This window comes from Aphis gossypii, chromosome X (assembly GCF_020184175.1).
Source record: "Aphis gossypii isolate Hap1 chromosome X, ASM2018417v2, whole genome shotgun sequence".
Classification (NCBI taxonomy): domain Eukaryota; kingdom Metazoa; phylum Arthropoda; class Insecta; order Hemiptera; family Aphididae; genus Aphis; species Aphis gossypii.
In genome coordinates, this window is record NC_065533.1 from 10,555,305 (window position 1) to 10,580,255 (window position 24,951).

A 24,951-nucleotide genomic window follows, 5' to 3' on the forward strand; every position below is an offset into this window, starting at 1 on the left:
GTGGATTCTTATTTTATTTTTATTTCTCACTTAGCGATTCTCGTAACATAAAAATGTCTTTGAAAAACAAAAAATAATGATAGTCAATAATTTTGTTGGCTTATATCTTGTGTATAATATAAACCAACATTATTATTTATATTTATCAGTAAAACAATAAAAGGTATTATTTATTTGAGGTGGTTAAGAGGACGCCACATCAGCATGGCAGCATAATATATGTTGTCTTCATCAAATAAATATAGGTACAACACATGAAATTGAATTCAGCACTTTCAATTTTGTGTAATAACGTTTAATTATGAAGTTATGAGAGTTTTGAAATTTTAATATTTTACATACTATAATAAGTTGCTAAAATTTAAAATATTTTAAAATAACGTATGCAAAAACAGATTAATAATATTCTTACCTTTATAAGTTTGATAATAGGACATTTCACTCAACTCTTAAAGGTTATAACACACAATTAAAATTTTTAAAAACAAATTTGATATTTTAAGTACTCTCAAATATTTTGAAAATGGAGACAACACATTTTAATTAATCCATATAATTTTATTGTATCAATTATCGATTAAACACTTTTCCTATTGTTATATTATTTTTTGCACATCCATCATAAACTTCATTAACATCTGATAAATAGAAAATAAATTGTAATGACTATTTAAACAGCCTACAAACTCGACATGCTTAAACTAAACGAATTACACGCATAATATTTAAACATTGTGCAATATAAATATTACAATAAACGTACTAAAAATAAAAAGTTATACACATAAGATGTAAACATTATAAACTCATCATAATATTTCATAATCACGTTAATTTTGGCTGTAGGACTTATCTATAGTATCTACACTGCAAATAAAACCACTATAGCGTTTAAAATGGTCATTGAAATTGCACTCAAAACCTACGATATTATCTAAACACGCTCAAATGTCCCACTCTCCTAAATACTAGTAATTACCAGTACCCAGAGCACCACCCTAATTGCTCTAATGATCAGTATATAAAAAAAAGTTGAGCATGATTTTCAACTACCTACAGTAGATATGTTATAGATTACAATGCAGTACATAAATACAAATACATAACTAATAATACTATTAAAAGTTGCATTAATTAATTAGTACTATTAGTAGATTAATTATTTACACCATAAATTTTTCAAAGTAAGTAAATTTCAATGGTTTTAAATTTAATTAATTATAATAACTTAAATGTTTAAAATAACTATTACCTATATAATTCTTAATTTATTGTAAATTATGCTAAAAATAAATACCTAAATACATGGTATACTCATTAAATACATTTTAAATGAAATTAATGTTTAACCATCTAACACATTCATGACAAATGGAAAAAAAGCATTTATATAATTATATTTTATATACCTATGTCCTTGTATTCTACATGAACTACATAAAATAGAATTTAAAATTGGTATGAAACTTTCAGTACATTGTACAAAACATAAACCAATATTATCTGAAAATTAATATGTTTCCCATTTTTATAAACTACAAGCATTTAATTATATCTTAATTATATTATAATATTATGTATCGATTTGGTATTTATTACAGCTACTATGAAATTGTTTTTTATACGCACTCACCTAAATGTGCATAGCCAAATTCGTATATTAATAAAAAACATATGGGTAAAAAAAAATTTTATTTAAAAATGTCCAACATCGTGAAATAAAATTATAACTTTTTGAACTTTTAGGTGTGATAGAAATATAAAAATAACACGTGCAAAGCTTAACATTAAGTTAGTTCCACCACGAAACCATCATAACAACAGATTGAAAAATAGATATAAATAAGGTGAAGATTTACTAAATTCTTGAACAGTGTATGACCTACATTATTCGAGAACGAAGTAGCAATAAATAATATATTATTATACGGCTTTTAGATGTGTATCTCAATAGATACTATCATAAAACATGCACAATATTCTATTAATACATATTTCATTTGCTTTGTTCACTGTATAATAATATGTCAATAGTATAACATAAATGCCTACCTACTATAGTACGTAAATATTCTTAAAATATAAAAAAAGAAAAAAGAAATTATTTTACATAATTTTAAGTATTATCACAGTAGATATTGTCGTCATTATATTCACAAGTAACTCGATAGAAGTAAGTAATACATAGTAGGTAGGTACTGTAATAGTTTAATGTTTGTGATATTCCTACATGTAAATAATTGTTTCTATTTACTATAGTAATTTTATAATACGTATTTACTAATAATAGTACAGAAATGTATATTCACTTCCAACTAACAGCAAGATATAATTGTTTATATTTCTTCACTGCGGGTAAGTTATTTTGCTCACAATTTTATTATGTGAATGGAATGAGAGAGATACCTATTAAACTTCTTAAAATTTGTATGCTTTTTTTTGTAAAAACGTTTTCAGGTGCTGTAGATTATAAAAATGTAACACAATAAGTTAATAATATTGTACTGATGTAAAAACAACTTTTTTAAGAAAAAACCTTGAAGAAAATGAAAAATCAACAACTCTGTATTGATAGTAACTATTATAATTATAAAATGTAATAAATTATTATTATCGGTAATATTTTAATATAAGCTATTACTTACCGGAAACAGTAAAGACAACATCAGTATTGTATAGATAAGTACGTGAATTATTCAAAATTAAATATTCAATAAAACAATAATATTTATATCTTATATTACATAATAATTAATTTTAGGCACTTAGGTATATGTGCCTATAATTTATAAAATAAAACACATTTCAAAAAATAGGTAGATACCTACCTATAATATCTACGGTTTTTATGCATTAGGTATATATTATATAAATATAAGTAGGTAGATAAACGTTTTGACTTTTTTATAAATGTGTTTAACACAAATATTAAACAACTACTGTTCAAAAAATTGATTCTATTCCAAGTGTTCGTTATAGTTCAAGGGCTACAACCTGCGTACGATTTTCATTCATAAAATGTATAATATAGGCATATTATACCTATAGGTACGTAATGTGTGTAGTTCCTTCCTATTTACAACGATTTGTTACAGACCTTATCATTGGAAATTATCACTGTATGTATAACATATTATATAATGATTTTTTATTGTAAAATCAAAACCAAATTCTTGATATATAGTAAAAAGTAAAAACTAATACCTACAATCGACATAATATTTAGTAAAATATTGAATAAAGTAAAATAAAATAAAAATATATAACGTTTTACTTAAACGAATTGGCTTTTAGTCCAAAAGTGTAGTAGCATAAAACCACATCTAGCTAAACCTAAAACCAAATTCTTGATTTATAGTAAAAAGTAAAAACTAATACATACAATCAACATATTTAGTAAAATATTGAATACAGTAAAATAAAATAAAAATATATAACATTTTACTTAAACGAATTGGCTTTTAGTCCAGAAGTATAGTAGTGTAGAACCACATCTAGCTAAACCTCTATAATACATCTTCTTGTCCACGAATAAGCCAATATGAGTTTGCGCGTCCTCCTAAAAAATAAATAAAAAATTATCAGCCATCGATCTTTTTTTATCTATCAAACCATAGTATGGTCTACCTGTATGTCTATCTAACCCTGTAATCCCCCACCCAATGATATTCTCGATATTCTCTTCGTCGCTATATGTTTACCGTTTTCCTTTTTTTTATATAACATTATAATATATTATGTATGTTAAGTGAAATTTCTACAATGTAGATAATGACTAGATAATGTCAATAATTCCAGAGGACATCAGTCATTGTTGATAATCTGTGTATATTTCAACAGTTGGCTGATAAGTTTAGTCAATGTCATTCATCGGTATTTGTTTAGGTGATCATCAGCTTATCGATCATAAAACTAAATAATACCTACCTATTGCAGGTTTTATTATAATAATAATAATTGTATTCAACTCAAAAGAAATTATTGTAAAACGCATAATATACATAATATTGTAATTTATAATACAACTATGAGTTAATTCGCCTATCTTAAACTTTAAAGTAAGTTTGTGAGAAGAGGGTTTTCAATTTTAAGGTTAAAACGTATTTATAATAATTGATTAATTAGGTAGGTACAGTTAGTAGTCTTGTAAATAATAACTAAACTATCTTAACACAAGATGTAGTAATGATAGTATTCGAGTTAAAATATAACATTAAATGATAATTATACCTATACACCACCTACCTAACAAAAAAATATTGTAGTATAAAATAGTTTTATTCATATTATAGATATGCATGTAAATTAGGTAATCGCAAACCAATTCTTAACTGTAATAAAACGTTTCTTTGCTATTGATTTAAGATCAATTTTATAAAACATTTTTTTTTTCATAAAATGTATGCCATTTTCTCATTAATAAAAATAATCATAGATATACCTAAGTGTATAACTTAATTTTCTATAGCAAATAAGATACAAATATGTTTGGTGTTTATCATTTATAATGTTTAATAGATACAATTAAATTACCTAATTATTCTTTCTTGAGTGGTAATTGAAATGAACAAAATACAAATATATTACATTAAAATATTCTGATGTAACATAACATTTCGACGTTGCATCATTTTTTTTTTTACTTGCATTTTATTTAAATTATTTTCGTATCTGTGGCCTGTAGGTCTAATCTCTGTAATCGTAATACACTAATATAATATATATTTTAAACCAGGGCTTGAAACCGTTTTTAAAACCGATTTCAGAAACCGGTATAAACCGTTTTAAAACCGAAACCGAAACCATAATCAAAACCGAAACCGAAAATAATTAAATACCGGTATTAAAGTCAAAACCGAAACGTAAAAAAATAGGAAACCGGTATCAAAATCAAAACCAAAAAAAGAAAAAATTGTAAACCGTTAATTTTTTTTTTAATTTACGTGTTTTTAAAATTTTAAATACGTAAATTCCATTAATATGTCCGTGAGATCGTGATTAAAATGTTGATAACCATTTCATTATTTGCAAAATTATTAGTTGTTTTATTAATAGTAATGAATATATTTCTTTTAATTGGTAAGTATTGTTTAATTTTTATCGTTAAGGTTAGGTAACCTAACTTTTTCAACTTTAATTTTATCTAAATCTTAACTGAAACCAAAACCGAAATATATAAAAACCGGTATACAAAACCGAAACCAAAACCGAAATTTCCTAATACCGGTATTGAAAAATTGAAACCGAAATCGACACCAAAAAATTTAGAAATCGGTATACAAAATCGAAACCAAAATCGTAAAATTTCAAAATCGGTATACAAAATCGAAACCAAAACCGAAATTTCCTAATACCGGTATTGAAAAATTGAAACCGAAATCGAAAAAATTAAAGACTGGTATACAAAATCGAAACCGAAACCGAAATTATTTCAATCGGTTTCAAGCCCTGTTTTAAACTATTTAAATTTTAAATATCACAAAATTTAAAAATATATATATTTATAGTTATATACTTATATGTCGTCTTAGTACACAATGCACGTTTTTATGAATATAATGTTAGTACCGATTACAAATCAAAACTTATTGAGCAATAATTATCGTTGTAAAAGACGCTTAGCTATGTATAATTCACTATATATATTATATAATACGTGACTATCGACTATACAATGTTAAAATAAGTTTTCTATAATTATTAATTATTCCATCAACCTAATAACTTACAACGCACGGGAAATTAATACAATACCTATAGCTACTTTCCCACAATCACACGGAACTTTATGGGAAAATGAATTTATTTTTTTACAATGGAACGGTCTCTGATGAATTGTAGCTAACAGTTTCTTAAGTCATAGAAACGTATTTGGATTTTAGACGTCTGCGAAATTGGCTTAACTCATATAGCTAGATACCGTGTATAAAATATTACAGGTGAGTATCTGTCAACTACTTCCATATTATTTTAATTTCCAATGTACATTTCAGACTATACCTACATTATGCATTTTTTTTTAATATTGCCTATTGAATTTTTAGGTACCAAACCAAATTTTTGAATCCACAGTTAATTTATACGAGGTAGGTAGCAGTCAATGAGATCCTGGATACGATCATTTTAACTTTATAATATAAAGGAATACTTAACCTGTAATAATTAGCATTAACCAGTAAATCGTGTATAATAATACATTGTTTTATTTATTTACCTATTTTTCTTGTTTTATAGAAATTGACAATTATTATTGTCGACGTTATGATGACGTTGAATAACAAGAAACACGATCTATCGAATAGTGAGTATATATTATTAGATAATTATTATATGCATTGTGTACACAAACAAAGTGCATTTATACAAAAACATGTAGGTATAGATATCTACAGTTGTTTTTTTTTTTTTAATATTCAATATAAATAAGTACTGGAATAATATGTTAATATTTTATGCCTGTAACTTAAGAGCCTATATAGGTAGGTATCAATAACATAGCTAGGTATAATAGATCTAGAATTCAAGAGTCGTCAATTAATATTTTCGAAGGGCGACGTAATAGAATTTAAAAAATGTTTGAGGTCATCAAATTGTAATATAAAAATTAATTATTAATCATTAAGCCACCAAAAGTAAGAAAATGCATAATCAAAAATCCAAATGACAGTTATTATTACAATTTCTATTAAAACGAAATACGTTTTTATCACTTGATACATGCAAACACTCAAAAAAGAAATCTAATCAGAACCCCGTTTGCGCCCCATTGCCACGATTTAAAATCCTGCATAGGTACGTCTACACCGTTCTAACCGGTATACCTCCTCCTCCTAGATCCTGAAGTAGTGAAGTCTAAACTCTACTACTCTTGTAATTAAGTCTTGAGAACTCAAGTTTGTGTTTGGTAATACAAAAGATAAACTCCCACTGTCCAATTATTAGGTATGAGTATATGACAAAATAAATCAGACCACTTCTGATTTAACATATTATTCGTCACAGGCACATTAATATAATATTATAGATATTATAAGATACTTATATTATTATTATATAATATTTTTTTTAAATATTATAGATATTTTTTTGATGTAGATATATTGTTTATAATGTTAACATTGTTATCATTCATACAGCTGGCATTTTCTTATCATCTTTTGATCGTTCAAAATATGTGACATAATAATGTTTTGATAAGTAAATAGTTACTTGTTAAATTTATTATAATAATTTAATTTTGAAAATTAATCTAACGTCTTCGGTGAATTCGGTGTTATGACATCATAATAATAATATGATACTATAATATTACCTACGATATACATTTATGTGCGAACGACTAGAAACTGTACGAAGGGATTGAAGAAGGACATTTGAACAACGCGCGGATCATTCGCAACTCATGCCTATTAAATTAATCTTTTTTCTCGCAGTCTCATCATTTTTATTTTATTAATTTTTGTTTGCATAAACGGTCAAGTATTTTAGTACGCCTTGTGTACTGTTTACCTTTCAAACATCCAAATTACTCTGGTCGTCTAACAGTTTGTAAACGTTCCACTGAGAACTTAATATTATATCGTTAGTACTTAGTAGTTATCATGTAGAAAAAGCCATGCTACAGTAGTCCTTTTTTCTTTTTAAGTATGGACTCAATTGTTTCTAACAGTAGCGGGTATGATCAATCTGTTGACTGGGTACCATTGTCTTTGACGTTTGTTGAATATCCAAAGGGTGAGTGACTTAAATAGTAATTGTAAACCACACTTACTGGTCATGTAAATGTTTACTTAATATCTTAGTAAATGTTTTAAATGTCCAATTACTGTTACAGATATTAAACTCAATACTTCTGTTACTATTCTGTTTGACTACATTGAACTTAAATTATTTAGTTTTTTGTCCTTTAAGAATTCTTTTACTCTGAGTTATTGTTATAGAGAAGCCAAGTCACAAAAGTGTAAATAAAACTACTTAGTTAACTTGAACTTATTAACATTTGAACATTTTATACTACGGTAATAAACTTAGCAACAATGTAAGCAAAAAAAAAAAATTCTTATTCAATTATACCTAATATTTTTTACTCAAAATAATTCATTGATTTTTATAATTTTGTGATTTCCTAGCATTTTAAATATATATTAATCCATAATTAATTATATTTTCGTTTTTAAATTTACTTTTATCCTTATTAATCAAAAATAAATATTATAATGTGAATAGTACCTACCTACCTTTCTGATGATTTTTCTTTTTATGTTTAAGGAGATGTATTTGGAAAATTATTGGCACTGTTTAGTTTGACACCCTTTGTGATTCTATCTGGTTTTGTTTCATTAATTCTATTTCGTCGTGATTTACACACGGTAAGTAGACATTTAAATTAAAATTATCATTACTTATATTTTGCTAATAGACATTTTTATTTTTAGATAACTTTTTTCATTGGTGTGTTACTTAATGAGATATGCAATACAGTTCTAAAACATATATTACGTGAACCTAGACCCTTAGCAAGAAATACAAATCTATTGTACTCGGAATATGGCATGCCTTCGTCTCATTCTCAATTTATGTGGTTTTTTGCATCATACATGTTATACTTTACTTTTATAAGGTATATTTCCAATAAATATTATAAATAATTATTTAAAATGTGAACATTATAAATTGCATTTGCTTAGGTTACAGTATGCTAATAACAAGGCATTTAAAGAGTTCTTCTGGAAAGTTGCTGGAGCTGCATCATGTATTGCTATTGCCTGTATAGTTTCTTATAGCAGGTATTTAGACCACTATTAAATTATATTTTTTTAATTCATGAGAAAACAGAAACTTTAAGCTTAGAATATATATATATACATATATTATTAAATTGATAGTTACGTAACTCTTATTAGTTATTTTATTATTTGATAATATTATCATTAAAATAAATATCATTACTCATATTTTATTTAAGACCAATAAGTACAATACGTTCTTATAAATACCTTTGAAGCTAAATATTAGAATACATACTACTGTATGATTATCAATCTCTTAATAGTATAACAAATAAATTCAAGAATATAAAACAATAAATTCCTACATTTTTTAAACCGATAGAATAGGTTATATGCCATCTCCACTGTCCCTTAATTATGATACCTTTCTAACATGTTGTTACTATACTCTGTTCCAAATAAAAAGATGTTCCTAACCTATCAGAGTAAATCGCCTACCATCATGCCGCAGTCGTCTCATCAGCTGATATGGCATATGGTTTGTTAGCGTGAAACACGAGTCTTCTTATTTGGAACAGAAGATATACATGTTTGTTACCATAATTTTTAATTACTTTTACAATTTTTCAAAAAAAAAATTTATAACAATTATAGGTAGATTTTAAATAATAATCCATTTCATGATTGGTGCAGTGAAATATGTATGTTTAACTTAATGATTCTTATTAAATAATATCTTAACATGTTTTTATTATTACCAATATAATAATGGTTTTACTGTTTTAGAATATTTCTACAATATCATACATGGAAGCAAGTAATATATGGAGCACTATTTGGTATTATTATAGGTACTGTTTGGTTTACCATAATTAATGTGGTACTGACTCCCTATTTTCCAACAGTTATATCATGGTATGTTAAATAATATATTTTTCATTTTATATAATTTTTTCAAATTAAAAAATATATTTATTTACTGAATGTTTTATATAAAATAACACTAGTAATTTTTTTTGTAAAAATTATAGACATATCCTCAGTATGTTCATTCTGGAGTATGGATTCTACTACTGTATCCAACATTAGTTTAATTTATTATAATTATTAATTTGCTTCGGCCTTGATACTTGAGTTCTATAAAGTGCTAAGATATTTTTTGTTTGTTTTGCTTTGAAATATTTCACCTATCCACACATTCATTAGCACTTATTATGATATTAAATAATTTTAAATGATACATTTAAATATTAAACCATATTAAGCCATTCAAAAATGTGTTTAATGTCATCTACTTGTTTTGTCACCAAAGTTCAGAATTGAATGACACAAGCATTATACATACTAAAATCTTTTTCGTAGACATATTATAATAAAGTTATATTTTAAAAAAAAATGATTTATTTATAATAAATATTATTTATTTCTTTAAAGTAATGAATCATTACCAATAAATAATGTAAATTAATTAAGTTAAGATATGTAAACAATGTATATATTGTTTACGATTTATATTAACTATTAAGTAAAATATAAGTTTTTTTTCAGTCATAAACCAACAAACAAAAAAAATAAAAACCTTAATAATAAAATTAATATATTTATATACTTTGAATGAAATTATTAAAAATGCATCTAGATTATGATGCATTAAAAATCTTGAGTATTATTTTAGTGAATTTTATAAAATAAATAAAAAATAATATTATGGATTAAATATGAAAATAATAATTTATGATCATATTTGTTTATTTTTTGGTTTATAATGTATAACTATTTTCATATTTTTACTAGTCTATCCTACTATATGCTAAATAAGCATAAAATTTGTTTCATGAAATAGTGAAAAAATACAAAAAAAAAATTAAGTATACTTCAACATTTTACAGTTTTTAGAACATATTTTATAATTCTTCTTTAAACTTTGTACGGTATGTTACACTATTTTGTAAGTTGATAAACAAAAACTTTACCTACAATTTTGAAAAAAAAAGAAAAGATTTTAATTAAGACTTCCAATTCAGTAGGAGCTAAAAATATTAATTCAACGTCTACCTATCCAGTCATTGTGAATTTATACCATATTTTTTTTCTCTATATCACTATGATTTATGTATTATTGTTTTGAAAATTATAATAAGGTGTAGATTAATTAATAAACTTTGTTGCAACTTGTTTATTTTAATTTAAAATCAAAATCATAATTTATTTTAAAAAAATATATATATATGATTCATGAGTATATTTTACTGGATATTTAGTGTATAAACTCATATTTTATCATTTTTTTATGAATATAAATTCCAAACCTCTTTTTTTATTTGATAAAAAATGCTAAAATAATAATTATAATGCTAAGAAAAGTAGTGAGAGATATTCATTAAAATGAAAATATCTAATTTTAAAATATAACTTTCAACATTTGAATGTTAATAGGTTAAGCCATATTCTCTGCAAGTCAAACTATTAACAATATTTAAAAATTATTTAATAATCAAGCAAAAATGTACATTTTTTCTTTTATACAAATACTTCTTAAAACTTACAATAATAACCTATAATTTAATATCATAATATTGTATAGTTTATCCATAAAGTAAATTTAAAATAACCAGTATTATAATATTTAAAACTAATTTGAACATATTTAAACTGTATTAACTATTTTTCTTGGTTTGTAATTCAATAAATTATTTATCAATATACAATGCTACTTGCATTAAATTATTTATATCACATAAATTATAACCAATTATGCTCTTTTTATTTAATAAATAAATTAAAAACTGTTATTTTTTTTTAATTCTAATTTGCCTTATTATTTTTATTGTATATAATAGAGCGTCCATTATCTGAAAAAATTAACTTAATGTTATCACATTCAAAATGAATTAATATGTTATGAACAAATTATAATACAAAATCCCTTATTTAAATAAATTAGGTTAGATAATTCGCGCTTCGCTATTGCTTGTACTAGTGGTCTAAAATGATTGAAAACTGCGTTTAATAGTTTTCTATCTTTTTAATACACTATATAACAATGTGTGTGCAATATTGAATGAACATTTTTAATTTTCTTGGTTGATTTATTTTCTTCTTTTGGTAATACGGGTAAAACTATGCTTTAGTGTGTTATTAATTAAGTATTTAAATATTTGTTACAATAATGTTTATTATTATTTTAGGAAAATATCAGAACTGTTTTTGTTAAGAGATACTACATTAATTCCCATGTCTTATGGTTTGAATATACAAATATTCGTCATGAAGCAGGAGCTAGAGCCAGGCGCCGAAAATCGATTTCTGCAAAATCTCAATGACTAATATTTTAAAAGGATTAAAATAATAACAATATAACTGACCTGTCCAAGTATTTATAACCATTTGAAATGGTAAATACATGATATACTGTTATTTTTATCAAGTATAATGCTTGTTTAAGTATGATTATAATAGCTCTATAATTTATCATTTATAATTGATAATATCTCATACTATTTGACTGTTTGTACAATGATTGATTTATTTAAAATCTTTATATCAGGTTGCATGAACAATCACTAAACATTTAATAAATCTATAGTTTGATTGTCCCTTAAACATTATTTATTGGCCTATAATTAGTCCATTAAGTTTTTTAAAACACTAAATTAATCAATTGTTCGTGTGACCTAGCATTAGTGTGTTAATTTTGAATAGTATGCACACAATAAATACAATATTATTTATTTTAACATAAAAATAACTTGCACAAGTACAAAACTGTATTTCAATTATTTCAAATGTTCTGTTATTTATTTTATTATTATATGATTGAATACATTCAACTAGTAACTAATTAATTTTATTCTATATTTTGTAAAACTGAGTTAAACTTTAAAATTAAATTCTAGATTTATCTATTTTAATTTGGTTCAATTCACATTTCAATACTGAATAGTCTAACACTACAATCAATAACATTATTTTCAATTTCAATTTTTGATAGTATACTAAAGTAAATATATATGTATAATATAAAATAATATAATATATGTACATAATATGTTTAACTGTGTTACTTTTTTGAATGTATTCATATATGCAATATTAGGTTAGAGTAATAGAGTTAAAAATGTACAGTAATAAATTGTTGATTATCTACATTAATTTATAGTATTTAAGAGAAGAGTGGGTAATCACTTTTTAAGAATAGTCAATGTTTAAATTGTACTTTCTATATTAAATTAAAATGTTTTATTTATAATTTATTATTTTCTCTGTATAGTATACGTTGACGTTTATATGATTAAATATAATATAATTTTTAAAGTACATAATATAAGTGTTTTTAAATTAAATGTTTTTATTAATTAAATTGAAAATGTATTAAGTATAGAAGATTATTATTTAATAAGTCTCATACAAGGTCAACATTGTATTACTTGTATTTTATTACATTTAATGGTAAAGATGATTATGCATAATAATGCAATAATATGAATTATAACTAATAGTAAATTTACCTGTGTATATTAAGAAAACACTGTAAAAACAGTTTCCTTATCACCAGTTCAAAAAGAATTAAGTAAGAACTATAGAACCTATGTAAAAGATATTTTGAATCAACCCGTTGATTAAGATAGCTATATTCTATTTTTAATAAAATATTATGTCAACAGCAACATATTATGATTTATGAAATCAATAAAAATAAATAAACCTAAGGTAAACTATTTTCTTTTAAGCTCAATTTTTATTATTATTATTTTTTTAATGTTCTAAACATACTTAATATGTAATTTTTATTGATACGCCAGTGCCTCGTAAAAAATGTATCGCCCCGCTGAATAGATATATTACGCTGTTCCTACAATTATCGTGTTTAACTCGTGATAGATATTTTAGGAAATATTTTTGAAATATCTACGTTTAATACGTACGTACAGAAAGGTTATGGGGTTCTGCAAAATGGGGAAATAAAAAACGCCGCGCCGTAAAACTAATAGGAATTTTTTGGAGTCCTATTTAGCTGAAATTATGTGGAGAACACTTCTCAGAAAACAGATGTATTTCAAGCTCTTTTAAAAGATATTTCAGAGTTAGGCCTCCTTTGTAATTTAACATATTTTTTTTTAATTTATAATAATATTACATTTTTAAAATTTGAATTTAATAGTTTATACTATTTTTAATAATTTTAATTTCTAACGAATCGATTAAGAGCATATTTACAGTAGAGAGCATGAACTATTCGGCTTCTATGCGCGTTAAACGTTAAATCTTTAGATATTATATTGAAAAATTAAAAATGTTAACTATGAAATAATTAGATAGGTAGATCTTCAATAAACAGAATTTTCAATTTTTACCTCTAAAACGTACCTATTAGTTCTTCTAATTTGTTACAAGAGAAACCTCCATCAAAGGTCACTATCACTATTCACTACTCACTACTACTACTTCAAGAATTCATTGTACTCGGCACTCGCCCTTGCGATTTTCGACTATCATGGCTCAACTACTGATCGTTCATCTGTAAATTTAGTTGCCTAATTTAGCGCCTGTACATCACGGCTCGCCTTCCTTTGACTAATAAATAATAATAATTATTATACAGACGATTACGAATATTATTATGTAATTTACGACGATAGGTACACACGATGATATTATTATTAAAATATCGTTAAATCGTTTTCACGTCGTAATGTCGCGACCGACTCGTGTAAGATTACGATTACCTAGTAATAATAATATTATCGCTGTTGCCTTCGCCAGTAATCTCGATAATCTGTCCGCTGCACAAGTATCTATCTAATATTAGACGATTGCGTGTGGCCGTGCGATACTGCGATGGGGTTTCCAACTGAAACGACAACGGCTTTATAGTACCGATAAAATAATATTATTATTATATTTATTACTTTCTCCGCGAAACGTTTCGCCCGTTAGTCAGTTACCGAGAATCGCCGTGCAAATGTCAATAATTATTCGAATTTCGTCAAAAACACATTATTAATATTATTATTCTACCATAGTATCTAAGTGCATATAATATTATATATATATATATAAATATTTATAAGATATTATATTATATGCGTACATAGTGTATTATCGTGCATAATATTATACATTATAATATTGATTATTTATTACCCGTTGTAGTCGTCGGTCCGTCGACAAAATAATAATCCACGCTTACTCAATATTATAATAATATTTTATACATAACGCGTTTCTGACGGAATAAAATCGATCGAACGGCATAATCGCCATAGTTTGATGTCGTACCGATAAATCTGTTTTGTGTCTTGCGATTTATGTTAAACCGCTGATTGATACGTATAATAGGTTTGTTCCGCGTCGATTAATATACCATAACACGATGTCGAGTCTGGATAACTCCGCAGCGGCTGCGATTTACGATGATTGCGACAACACGACGTTGGCAGTCGAGAACGATTATTCGGATCGGCCGTCCTGCAAAAACGACCAGGTAAAATAAAAAAAAAATAATAAAGACCTATCGAGTTTCCAATATTTCCATAATTAATACCTAACCCGTTTGACGTTTTAAACTTTAAGTTTAATATAACCAAGTGCCATATATAGGTACCTATAACCTAACGTCTGCTTACAGCACAAAACCCATATTTAATCAAGTGTTGTAAGTATCATAATACATATGATCATATTAATTCATTATTATAATAATATTATCTTAAATATTTTGAAAGAATATTTTTACGTACCTAGCTGTGATTCCGAAGTTCGACCAATATCTCTAAATATAATAATTATTATCAATTAGATTTACCCGGAGATTTACCGTTGACATTGTGACGCCACACGGTCCACACGCCTGTTGTCTCAGTCTTACAAATGTACCTACAACGTAAAAAAATTACATTCAGCCGAAACGATTTTGTTTTATTAACATTAACATTAAAGCGAATTGATCTTTAATCAAAATTATTCAAATTTATAATTAGCGAGTTATGAGTAGATACACATTTTAAATAATAATTAATACCTAGGTATATTTATAATTTATTATAATTAATATTTAACTACTTTATTAAATTTATAATATTAATTCTTATTTTGAAAAAAATATAACTTTTAGAGCTAATGAGGAAACGTAGGTACTAATACAAAATGGGTTTGGCAGTTCAGCTAAACGCAATGGTGAAAAATTAATTAAAAATAAAAAAATAAAAAATAAATTTCAATGGTGAAATCCTCTTGGTAAATAGTGATTGGAAATATATTTATAATTTAGGCACGTTAATCAAAAAGTTTAATATCAATACCTAAAAAGATTAAAATCCTGACAAAATTATTAACATTTTGTAAATTATATTATTATAATGTAATTTTGTTACGTCTGAAGAAATAATTTATTGAACGTATGTTATTATGTTGTTTGATGGTTAAGTTTTTATAATGGTTTATTAGCTTACATTCAATAATTATTTACAGTAGATTAATTTTTTATTCATTTCCGTTTTTGTTTATTTTAATAAATTAATTTATGTAGGTATATGTGCAAATGAACCGATTGATGTGTTAACTAATTAGATAAACACTTATAGTGTTTCGTTTCTATATTATTTGTACAAGGTGTATCTAATTTTTTTGTGGTGCATGGTTTTCTCATGATTATGGATCGATAAAAAAACGAAAAAAGACGTTTTTTTCTAGGCAATTTTTTTAATCTAAATTTCAACATTTTTAAACAGCTGTGCTCACAAGAAAAACGACCATTTTTTCTAACGGATTCTAATCTATTTTTTTCTGTCGAAACTAATGGGTAATTTAATATTAATCAATTTTGATTTTGCTAGTTAGTTAGGTGCCTATAATCGTTTAAACTTCTAAAGTTCAGTAAATTCATTTATAATTTGTATTAATTTAATTTACTAAAGATCGATATTTTTATATTTTCCACTGGGTGGTGAAAAAGGTGATTTATGTTTTAAATTTTTAATGACCTAGAATTAAATCATACATAGAAAATGCTAACTTAAACAACTGGTGAAAGTTCCAAGTATCTACGACTTATACTTTTATAATAATAACAAATATTTAAAATCGTTTAAGGATAAATTGTTATCGTAATGCGATAAATTTAAAAATAAAACGCTCATAACATTTTTTTCTATAATAATTAATGATGCTCGAGTTTACTCTATACCTATTTTAAGGAAAACTTATGGTAAACTTTGTGTGAATTTTTAGTCTTAGATGTATATAGTATAAACTAAACATTTTATGAATTTTAAAATATGAAATTACATGCAAATTTTCAACATTTTACATAATATGTCGTAAAATTTTAAACTTTAAACGCTTATAAAAAAAAATTGTAATTAACGATTAAACGATTTTTTATTTTTTTTTAACTACAATAAAAACAACTTACAAGAAACCTTGAATTACATTTTTAAGTTGTTGAGGCCATTCAAAAATTTTTTATCGACATTTAAAAAAAAATCGAAAATTTCAGTTAAATATCTCGAAAAAACCTAGAATATTTTGAAAAATTAATCGTGTATAGATAACGCTTTTATAAACATTTAGTGAAAATTTCAAGTACCTATTTACAGTGATTCGATTTTAAGTTACAAACATATAAAAAAAATCAATTTTTTTTTGAAAACTGCTGGAAACTACTTTAAGCAAAATAGAATTTTTTCGCAAATCCAGTTGACAACATATTGGTTTTTGGTAAGTACCTATAACTCGAAAAATATAATCGTAGGTACTTAAAATACTTGAAATTTTCAGAAAATGTTTAATTAGCCATTTACTATGTACAATATAATTTTTCATAGTTTTTTTTAAACTTTTTTTTTTAATTTTGATAAAAAATTATCTTAAAAATGTTTGAAAATTGAATACAAGATTCTTCAAAAGTTGTTCATTTAACAATCAAATAATATTAGCATTTAAATTTAAAATGTCAACAAAATTCGTATAAAATCATAAAAATCTTCAAACTATTTTGTAGTTATGAAAATTCGTAAAAAGTTCTTTTATATATTTTTTAACCTATATTAAAAAAAAAAATTAACCAAAAATTAAATTAAATTTTTTTACATGCTCGAAGTCCAAATTATTATATATCGAATATCCAACCGTAAAATAACAATTTTTAATATTTTGTAGTACCTATACTAATAGCTATACTATTATCATGATTATTATATTTTAAATACAATGATATTTTCAAATGTAATTCTTTCAACAAAAAATTAAAATTAAGTCAACCTTTTATTACTAATAGTAAAATAAATTACTTTACCTACTAGCAATATCAAAAATAACATAAAATATAATTAGTAATATGAGCTATTATTGTTGACCGTTTCCATTCAAAATCATTTTTCGTATACAATGGTCAATGCTAGATCAATTCATTATTATATAAATTTAAATTTAAAATTCCTACCTACATCTATCTATTACATTAACCCACTTACGACACTTAACTCACCAGTAGATCGGTATAGATACCCACTTGTTACATTTTTTATTTCTGTGTTCAAATAATATAGGTATACATCATTTTTACATACCACAATACCACTTACGTATATATAATCTTAAAAATAATTATTTTTAAATGTCTATTTAGGCTGCTTGATTTGTAAAGCAAATAATTTTCTATTTGGATGAATTTACTCATTACTCACTAGTAAGTAGCTAATAGGTATTAATAATTAAAAAACAATTTTCGAAAAAGTATAGTTTTGAAAGCTAATAGACTAACAGAAAATTAAAATGTTTGAATATTTTGCGTAAAAATTCCTGTTTTTCTGTTACTTTTTTAGGATTTTCCTGACGCTTTTGAAAACTATTGGAATTTTCTTACTTTTGACCCCAAAGTACTAGATATATATATATATATTACCTAGTAACTAGATTCACTTTCCTATCAGAAACGGGGCTGAGTCTAAAAATCGAAGCACTTTTACTGCTCCAAAACGTGATGATAGACACAAAAATAAAAAAAAAACACACATTGTAAAATCAATACATTCATCACTCCGTTCAGAATCTAAAATGGAAAATAGAAATATAATATAATATTATCTATAATTTATTGAATTCAGACAACCATGGTTTTATAATTGATATACGTAAATAATAAGTATACGTCTTTACTCTTTACGAACCACATATGTGTACCTACCTCCTTTGTAAATTGTTATATTAAAACTTATTTCCATTTGTTCTATTTTTTCTTGATTATTTTCTATATTATTTATATTTCCACCCTTACATAGCATTAAACCTTCGATTACGTTTTTTATCATTGTTTTTTAGATTTTCAAACAGTCTTCATTGATGCTTTCTTCTTCGAAATAGCATTATTTAAACCACCATCGGCTTCAACTACGTATGACGCGAACGCCTCTTGACTAAAATATTGTCACACCTCTTAGCAATAACCGATGTTTAATAGGTATTCGTCGGAATTTAGTCTTCTGTAATCCTTCTAACAAATAGTAAATAATATTCTTTCAGAACCTAATGAAATTTCACGTATTTAGTATTTTCAAGTGTATTCTCTATTCCATTCAGTACCTATAGAAAATATCTCTTTCAACAGTTCTTGCGGCTTCTCTTCATTAGGTTAGGTCAATGTGAAAATTGGCGATCGGTCTGTGATGTTAAAGAAAATGTTTCTTTTTAAAATTACCAAATGTGGTGAAATTACCTCGTTAAAACATGTTATTAAAAAAAAATTAGTATTAAAATTGAATTAATTAAAAACGACTAACAAAGCACAGCTTTGTTAATTTATTCATGTTTTATTGTACCTATATCATCCTATTGTAATACCCGAAAAACAATAGTGTAAAAATATTGTAAGATGTTGAAAAAATAATATAGTATAAAATAATAATTTTACTATACATTCATATCTTATGATTCTACTGCCTTACTTAAAAAAATTTCTATTTTCTCAAAATTGTAAAATTTTAATTTAAGTACAAAATAGTGCTACATGTCATCAAAAGATAAAATACAACTTTACAATTTTAAATATGTTTTACTTACAAACTATAAAATCTTTAAAAGTCACTTATTCACAACTATATAGAATTTTTTAATCGTCGTTTAGTGAAAAACATTTTGTGCTTCTTAGTACATGGTACAACCAAACAGTAAAATATTCAAATTGCAAATAAATTTAAACCTTAGGTAGGTATTCACAAAATACCAATAGTGAATAGTTTTAAAGATATTACTAATGTTTAGTATTAATTTATTATACAAATTAGCAAATTTCAATAATTTAATCAAAAAACTATCATTTAAAAGGTTATAAATATTTATTTTTCAATACCATTTAATAATCTTTCAGTTATAATACTACTTTTTTATTATGACAAATGATAAAGACACAGGTAGATGATTCACTTCATCATAAAGTATTTTAGTTATTTATTTATCTATTGTAAAAATTTATCAAATTAATACTCTAAACTAAATCTTGTATTTAAATTTAATATTATTAAATTGATAAATAATAACTTTATCCACAAGTAAATAGTCTGTTTATAAAAATAAAAAAATAATTAGATTAGTCCATATAAAGCATACCTATTAAATATTTACCAAGTAGGTAATATACATAACTAATGTAATATAACTAAAATTGTATTATGTGTTTGTAAAATATATATTTTATTCTAGGTAATAGACTAATAATATCATGAGACATAATTATATTTTTTTTAGTACCTATTTAAAAAGATATAATAGTATATACCTATATTTTATTAGAATTCATTGCTTCTGTGCATTGAAAAAATTATAAAATCATAAATATATTACAATTTTATATTAATTTACATTTCTTCAATTTTTTTAGTCTTCTGGAAAAAAAAAGCTAACCTTAACACCAGAACTAAGACAATTATCATTTGATTTCTTAAAGACACAATGTTCTTACAGGTTTGTAAAGTTTATATAATAATATTTTAGATATCATTAAATAGTTTTGAAAGTAAATCATTTTAACTTATAATTATTGTTTTTTAGTGATTCTAGATTTATTCGTTTAAATGGTTTACAATATTTGAAAAACAAAGAGATTACGTTAGAAGAAAACATGGAGCTCATTAGTGAAAACATATTAGTAGAAAGGAAACATTTCCAAGATGTTGTTGACAGTTTATTAAGTCAAGTAGTACAGCTGGAAGAAGATATTGAATTGAAAACAATCAAGATTGAAAACTTGCAACTGTACAACTCGGAAAAATTGAAAATTATTAACTCACTTACGACAGCACTTAATGAAACCAAGTGGAAGCGTGATATGATGCAGCAATTTTGCGAAGAACATGCACCAAACATTCTTTACAAAAGTATGTTGCTTGTCAGTGGTATTTTGGATAAAATATCTATTTTTAAGTCTAATCAGGATAAACTACATTCATGTTTGTCTAACTTGGAAGACAACTGTCCATTAGTTAAAGCAGTCAAACAACTAAAATCTGATTGTGATAAATGTATCAGTATCATTGAGAAAGCTACCATCAAAGAACTATCTTATGCATTGATGAACGAAAATGACTTTAATAACACAATAAAACAAACTATTTACAATCTACAACATTTTCAATTCAATGTACCACTTGATTGTAATTCTGCCGTTGAAAATATTGGTTTGTTGAAAATCTCTCAGAGCAGTGAACATAATTTAAATGATATGATTAGCCTATGGGAATTAGTTAAGGAATTGTTTCAGAAACATCAGTATCTGACAAATAAAATAATTTCACTTAATATGCAAAAAATTGGTTTGCAGTTACAACTTGATGAAATGGAAAATAATAAGAAAGAGCTCGAACTAAAAACTTTAACAGAAATTGAAGTAGTGGAAAAAAAAGAAGAATTGTTAAATCAAAATGAATCAATGATTCAACAACATTGGGATGAAATGGATACTAGTCAAGAAATAGTGATACAAACTCAAAGAGCTCAAGACATCGATCAAGAATTAGAAGATCTTCAAATAGAATACCACAGGTTAATTGATTTTTGTATTGTACATAGATATTTACTAGGTATTTAAGTTAACCTTTATAATTGTTAATATATAAGAAATGTAATTTAGTATATACAAACAATAAAATTCAGTAGAATATAAATAATATAATAACAAGTTTAAGTTTAAAATTTGATTTGTATAAAATTGGTTAAAATATCCTATATTTATATGTGTAGGAGACTTAAATTGGGTTTACTTAAAATATTTACTAACCTTTTAGAGTTATTTAGTATATTTTTTATTTTATTAATTTCTTATATTATGATGTTTTGATTTTTGTTCATTTAGTTATGACAAAGATAATAAACAGTTGAAAACAGATTTGTATCATCTTGAAAATGAATTGACCGAGTATCAGCTCAAATGCAAACAATTGGAAATTGAGACCAAACAAATTGAAATCGAAAAGAGTGAACTTTTAGAAGCATATGCCAAATCTTGGGGACATTACAATGAAAAACAAAAGATCAAATACACAGGGAGGCTTATTAAAGACATAGATTCCATAACACAGGTGATTATAATATCATATTCAATGCTAAAATGTTAACAATTAATACAAAATTAAAAAAGATGCCATTACCCAATTTTTTTGTTATACTTATAAAGAATAGTAATTACTCGTTCTATAATGATTTTAGAATAAAAATTACGAATTAATATTTAAAGTTTACAATATTTTGAAGATTATGAGTTATGATATACTAGTATTTTAAAATAAAATAAGTATAATTTATACCTGTTTAAAAAGATAAAATAAATAATAATTAAAAACTATGTTAGGTACTATATTAAATTATTCTAAAAAATTATTATCTTTAAAATTTATAATTAAAGTTGATTGATAATAGGCAATAACCAATCTACATTAACAAATTATAATTAATTATTTTTATAATTTCACAATTATTATGCAAAAACCAACTATTGGACTAACTTACAGCACCTATAAAATATGTAGGACTGATGTTTCAATATATTTTTAAGTATCTTTATTTTTAAAAAATCTATTCTTGAATAAAGAAATACCTATACGAGTACAAATTAAACATTTTATGCGTGCGTAGATATTCTTTTCTTTCTTGATTTAAAATAATTAATTTTTTGATTACTCTACTAAGTAGTCTAATTAAAATTATTTATTATTTTTTTAATGTTACTACCTAAATTAATATTAATTTTATGGGTAGTTCATAATGTTTAAAATTTGATAAAATATTTGTCATAGTCTTTAAATAGGTGTTTGTTTGTAGTATTTTGTTTAATAGATGTTAAGTAGTATGGACAATATAACTTTAACCTATTATAAAATATAAAAAGTTAATAAGACTAAACAATTTCATTTCATTGTTTAAAGGAAATTAAAGCATTAGAACTGGAATTTGAAAAAAAAGTACAAAATGTTACATCTAGTGTCCGAACTCCGGTTTTTAGTAAAACTCAACCAAAGTCTGAAAAAACCACACGATCATATGGAGTTATTGATTCACACAAACGTCAAAACAAAAGCTTGTTTCGGGAAGGTGTTGTCCGTAATTTACGTTACCAATGATCAAATTAGTTTACCTCAATAATGTAAGACAGTATTTTAACATATTTTATTAAAAGTAATTTTTTTTTTGTAATTTATCAAAAAAATACTATATGCTTTTAATTTTTACTGGATTTTAAACAAAATATTTTTATAGTAGAATTAACAGTCATAAAAATGATTGTAATATTGACATAGTTCATTTGATCATTCTTAATATATTTCATTACTACAATTTAATTTAGGGTTTATAGGTAATATTATTCTTTAGGCCTTAAGTATTTGGGAAACATTTTAAAAATGCATTAAATTATATAAAAGTTGTAAACACTAATATTATTTTGTAGGTATAAATTCTAGCAAATGCATTTTATTATAAATTTATAACCATTGATTTTATTAATATCAATATATAATATTTGGTTATAATTAAATACTGGCCACTGTAAATAATATTAAAATTTCAGACAATTTAGTACCTACCTACTTTCTACATTTTATTTTAATATCAACTTATTCAATGTAACCTAACCTAACCAACTAATTAATTTTAATAATGTTTAATTTGTTTAAATATGTTTTACAGATAATCCTGTCAACTGCGTTTTCACTATTTTACGACTGATTTTGTTTTATTTTTTTTTAACCAATTTCATGTATGTTAATTAAATTAATTAATTTTAGGTATTATATTATATATTTTTTTAATTTGAACATTCATATTTAATGTATTAGATATTGTGGTATTTGTTTTAAAAACATATTTTTTTTTTTTTACATTTTTAAACTGTTACTATTGTATGAAATTTAGTTGTTTTAATAATATTGTAATAAATAGGTAACGATTTAGTTTTTGGTAAGCATTATACCTCATAAAAATATATTCAAACGATAGGACCTAAATGTCACTAGCTAATTAATAAATATATTGGTATTAATTAATTGCTGGACAACATATGATCAATATGAAATTGTTAATTAATTACAAATCGATAATATTTAGAGCTATAAGAATATTGTTTTTTTTTTTTCAATTATTTTATTTGACAATAAAACAAAAATTATTAAGAAGAATTATAAAAATATCCTCATTTGTAAATTCCTAAATCCTTATACATACTCACAATAAATAAATCCTGTCGTAAAAGCAAAATGTTATTTTAATTTTCTTAATTTGGTAAGCTCAAGATTCGTGTATAAAATCCGGATTCAATCGATAATAATAGTTTAAGTAGGTGCATATTTTAATTTTTTCAAAAATTTTTAATTTTTATCCTCAGGATTTTTATATCAACATAAACCATTAGTGATAACTTTCTGTTGATATTCATGACAGATATTTTACGAGTTAAATATTTCGATCTACATTTTGTAACTAACATTATTATACCTAATTTACAACGTCATAGACATATACTATAATTAGTAGTAGTTTAAATAGGTATTTTAAAACCTTTTTTGAAGACATTCTCTATCATCTTATAATCTTTTGTATTTTCTAGATTAACTTTTGAATTAAAGCCAATTTTTTCATACACCTTTGTGTTGTATTGTCTATTAAAATAGCCTTAAGAAAAAATCAGGGCATACCTATTTGTTATTATCTTTAACTCATAGCAAATTTACATTCAGCA

General features: G+C 24.3%; 2 protein-coding genes and 1 long non-coding RNA gene across 3 annotated transcripts; 2 read left to right on the forward strand and 1 right to left on the reverse strand.

Moving 5' to 3' along the window:
• The first annotated feature begins 7,170 nt into the window (after positions 1-7,170).
• LOC114128287 (dolichyldiphosphatase 1-like) lies at positions 7,171-13,464 on the forward strand. The gene is given in 7 exon segments (XM_050206518.1): positions 7,171-7,734; positions 8,269-8,369; positions 8,436-8,620; positions 8,688-8,786; positions 9,516-9,644; positions 11,918-11,961; positions 11,964-13,464. Coding segments are annotated over 7 exon segments (735 nt in total). The 5' UTR covers positions 7,171-7,646; the 3' UTR covers positions 12,053-13,464.
• Positions 13,465-14,567: 1,103 nt separating this feature from the next.
• Positions 14,568-24,031, forward strand: LOC114128289 (uncharacterized). Its single transcript, XM_027992769.2, has 6 exons — positions 14,568-15,213; positions 20,605-20,687; positions 20,775-21,764; positions 22,075-22,300; positions 23,144-23,361; positions 23,904-24,031. The coding sequence occupies exons 1-5, from the start codon at positions 15,103-15,105 to the stop codon at positions 23,336-23,338; spliced, it is 1,605 nt and encodes a 534-aa protein (XP_027848570.2). The 5' UTR covers positions 14,568-15,102; the 3' UTR covers positions 23,339-23,361; positions 23,904-24,031.
• On the reverse strand, positions 15,105-22,094 carry LOC126552047 (uncharacterized). Its single transcript, XR_007605904.1, has 3 exons — positions 22,000-22,094; positions 15,470-15,605; positions 15,105-15,197 (listed from the first exon to the last, which is right to left on the reverse strand). It is a non-coding gene; the product is annotated as an uncharacterized LOC126552047 (long non-coding RNA).
• Positions 24,032-24,951: the final 920 nt, after the last annotated feature.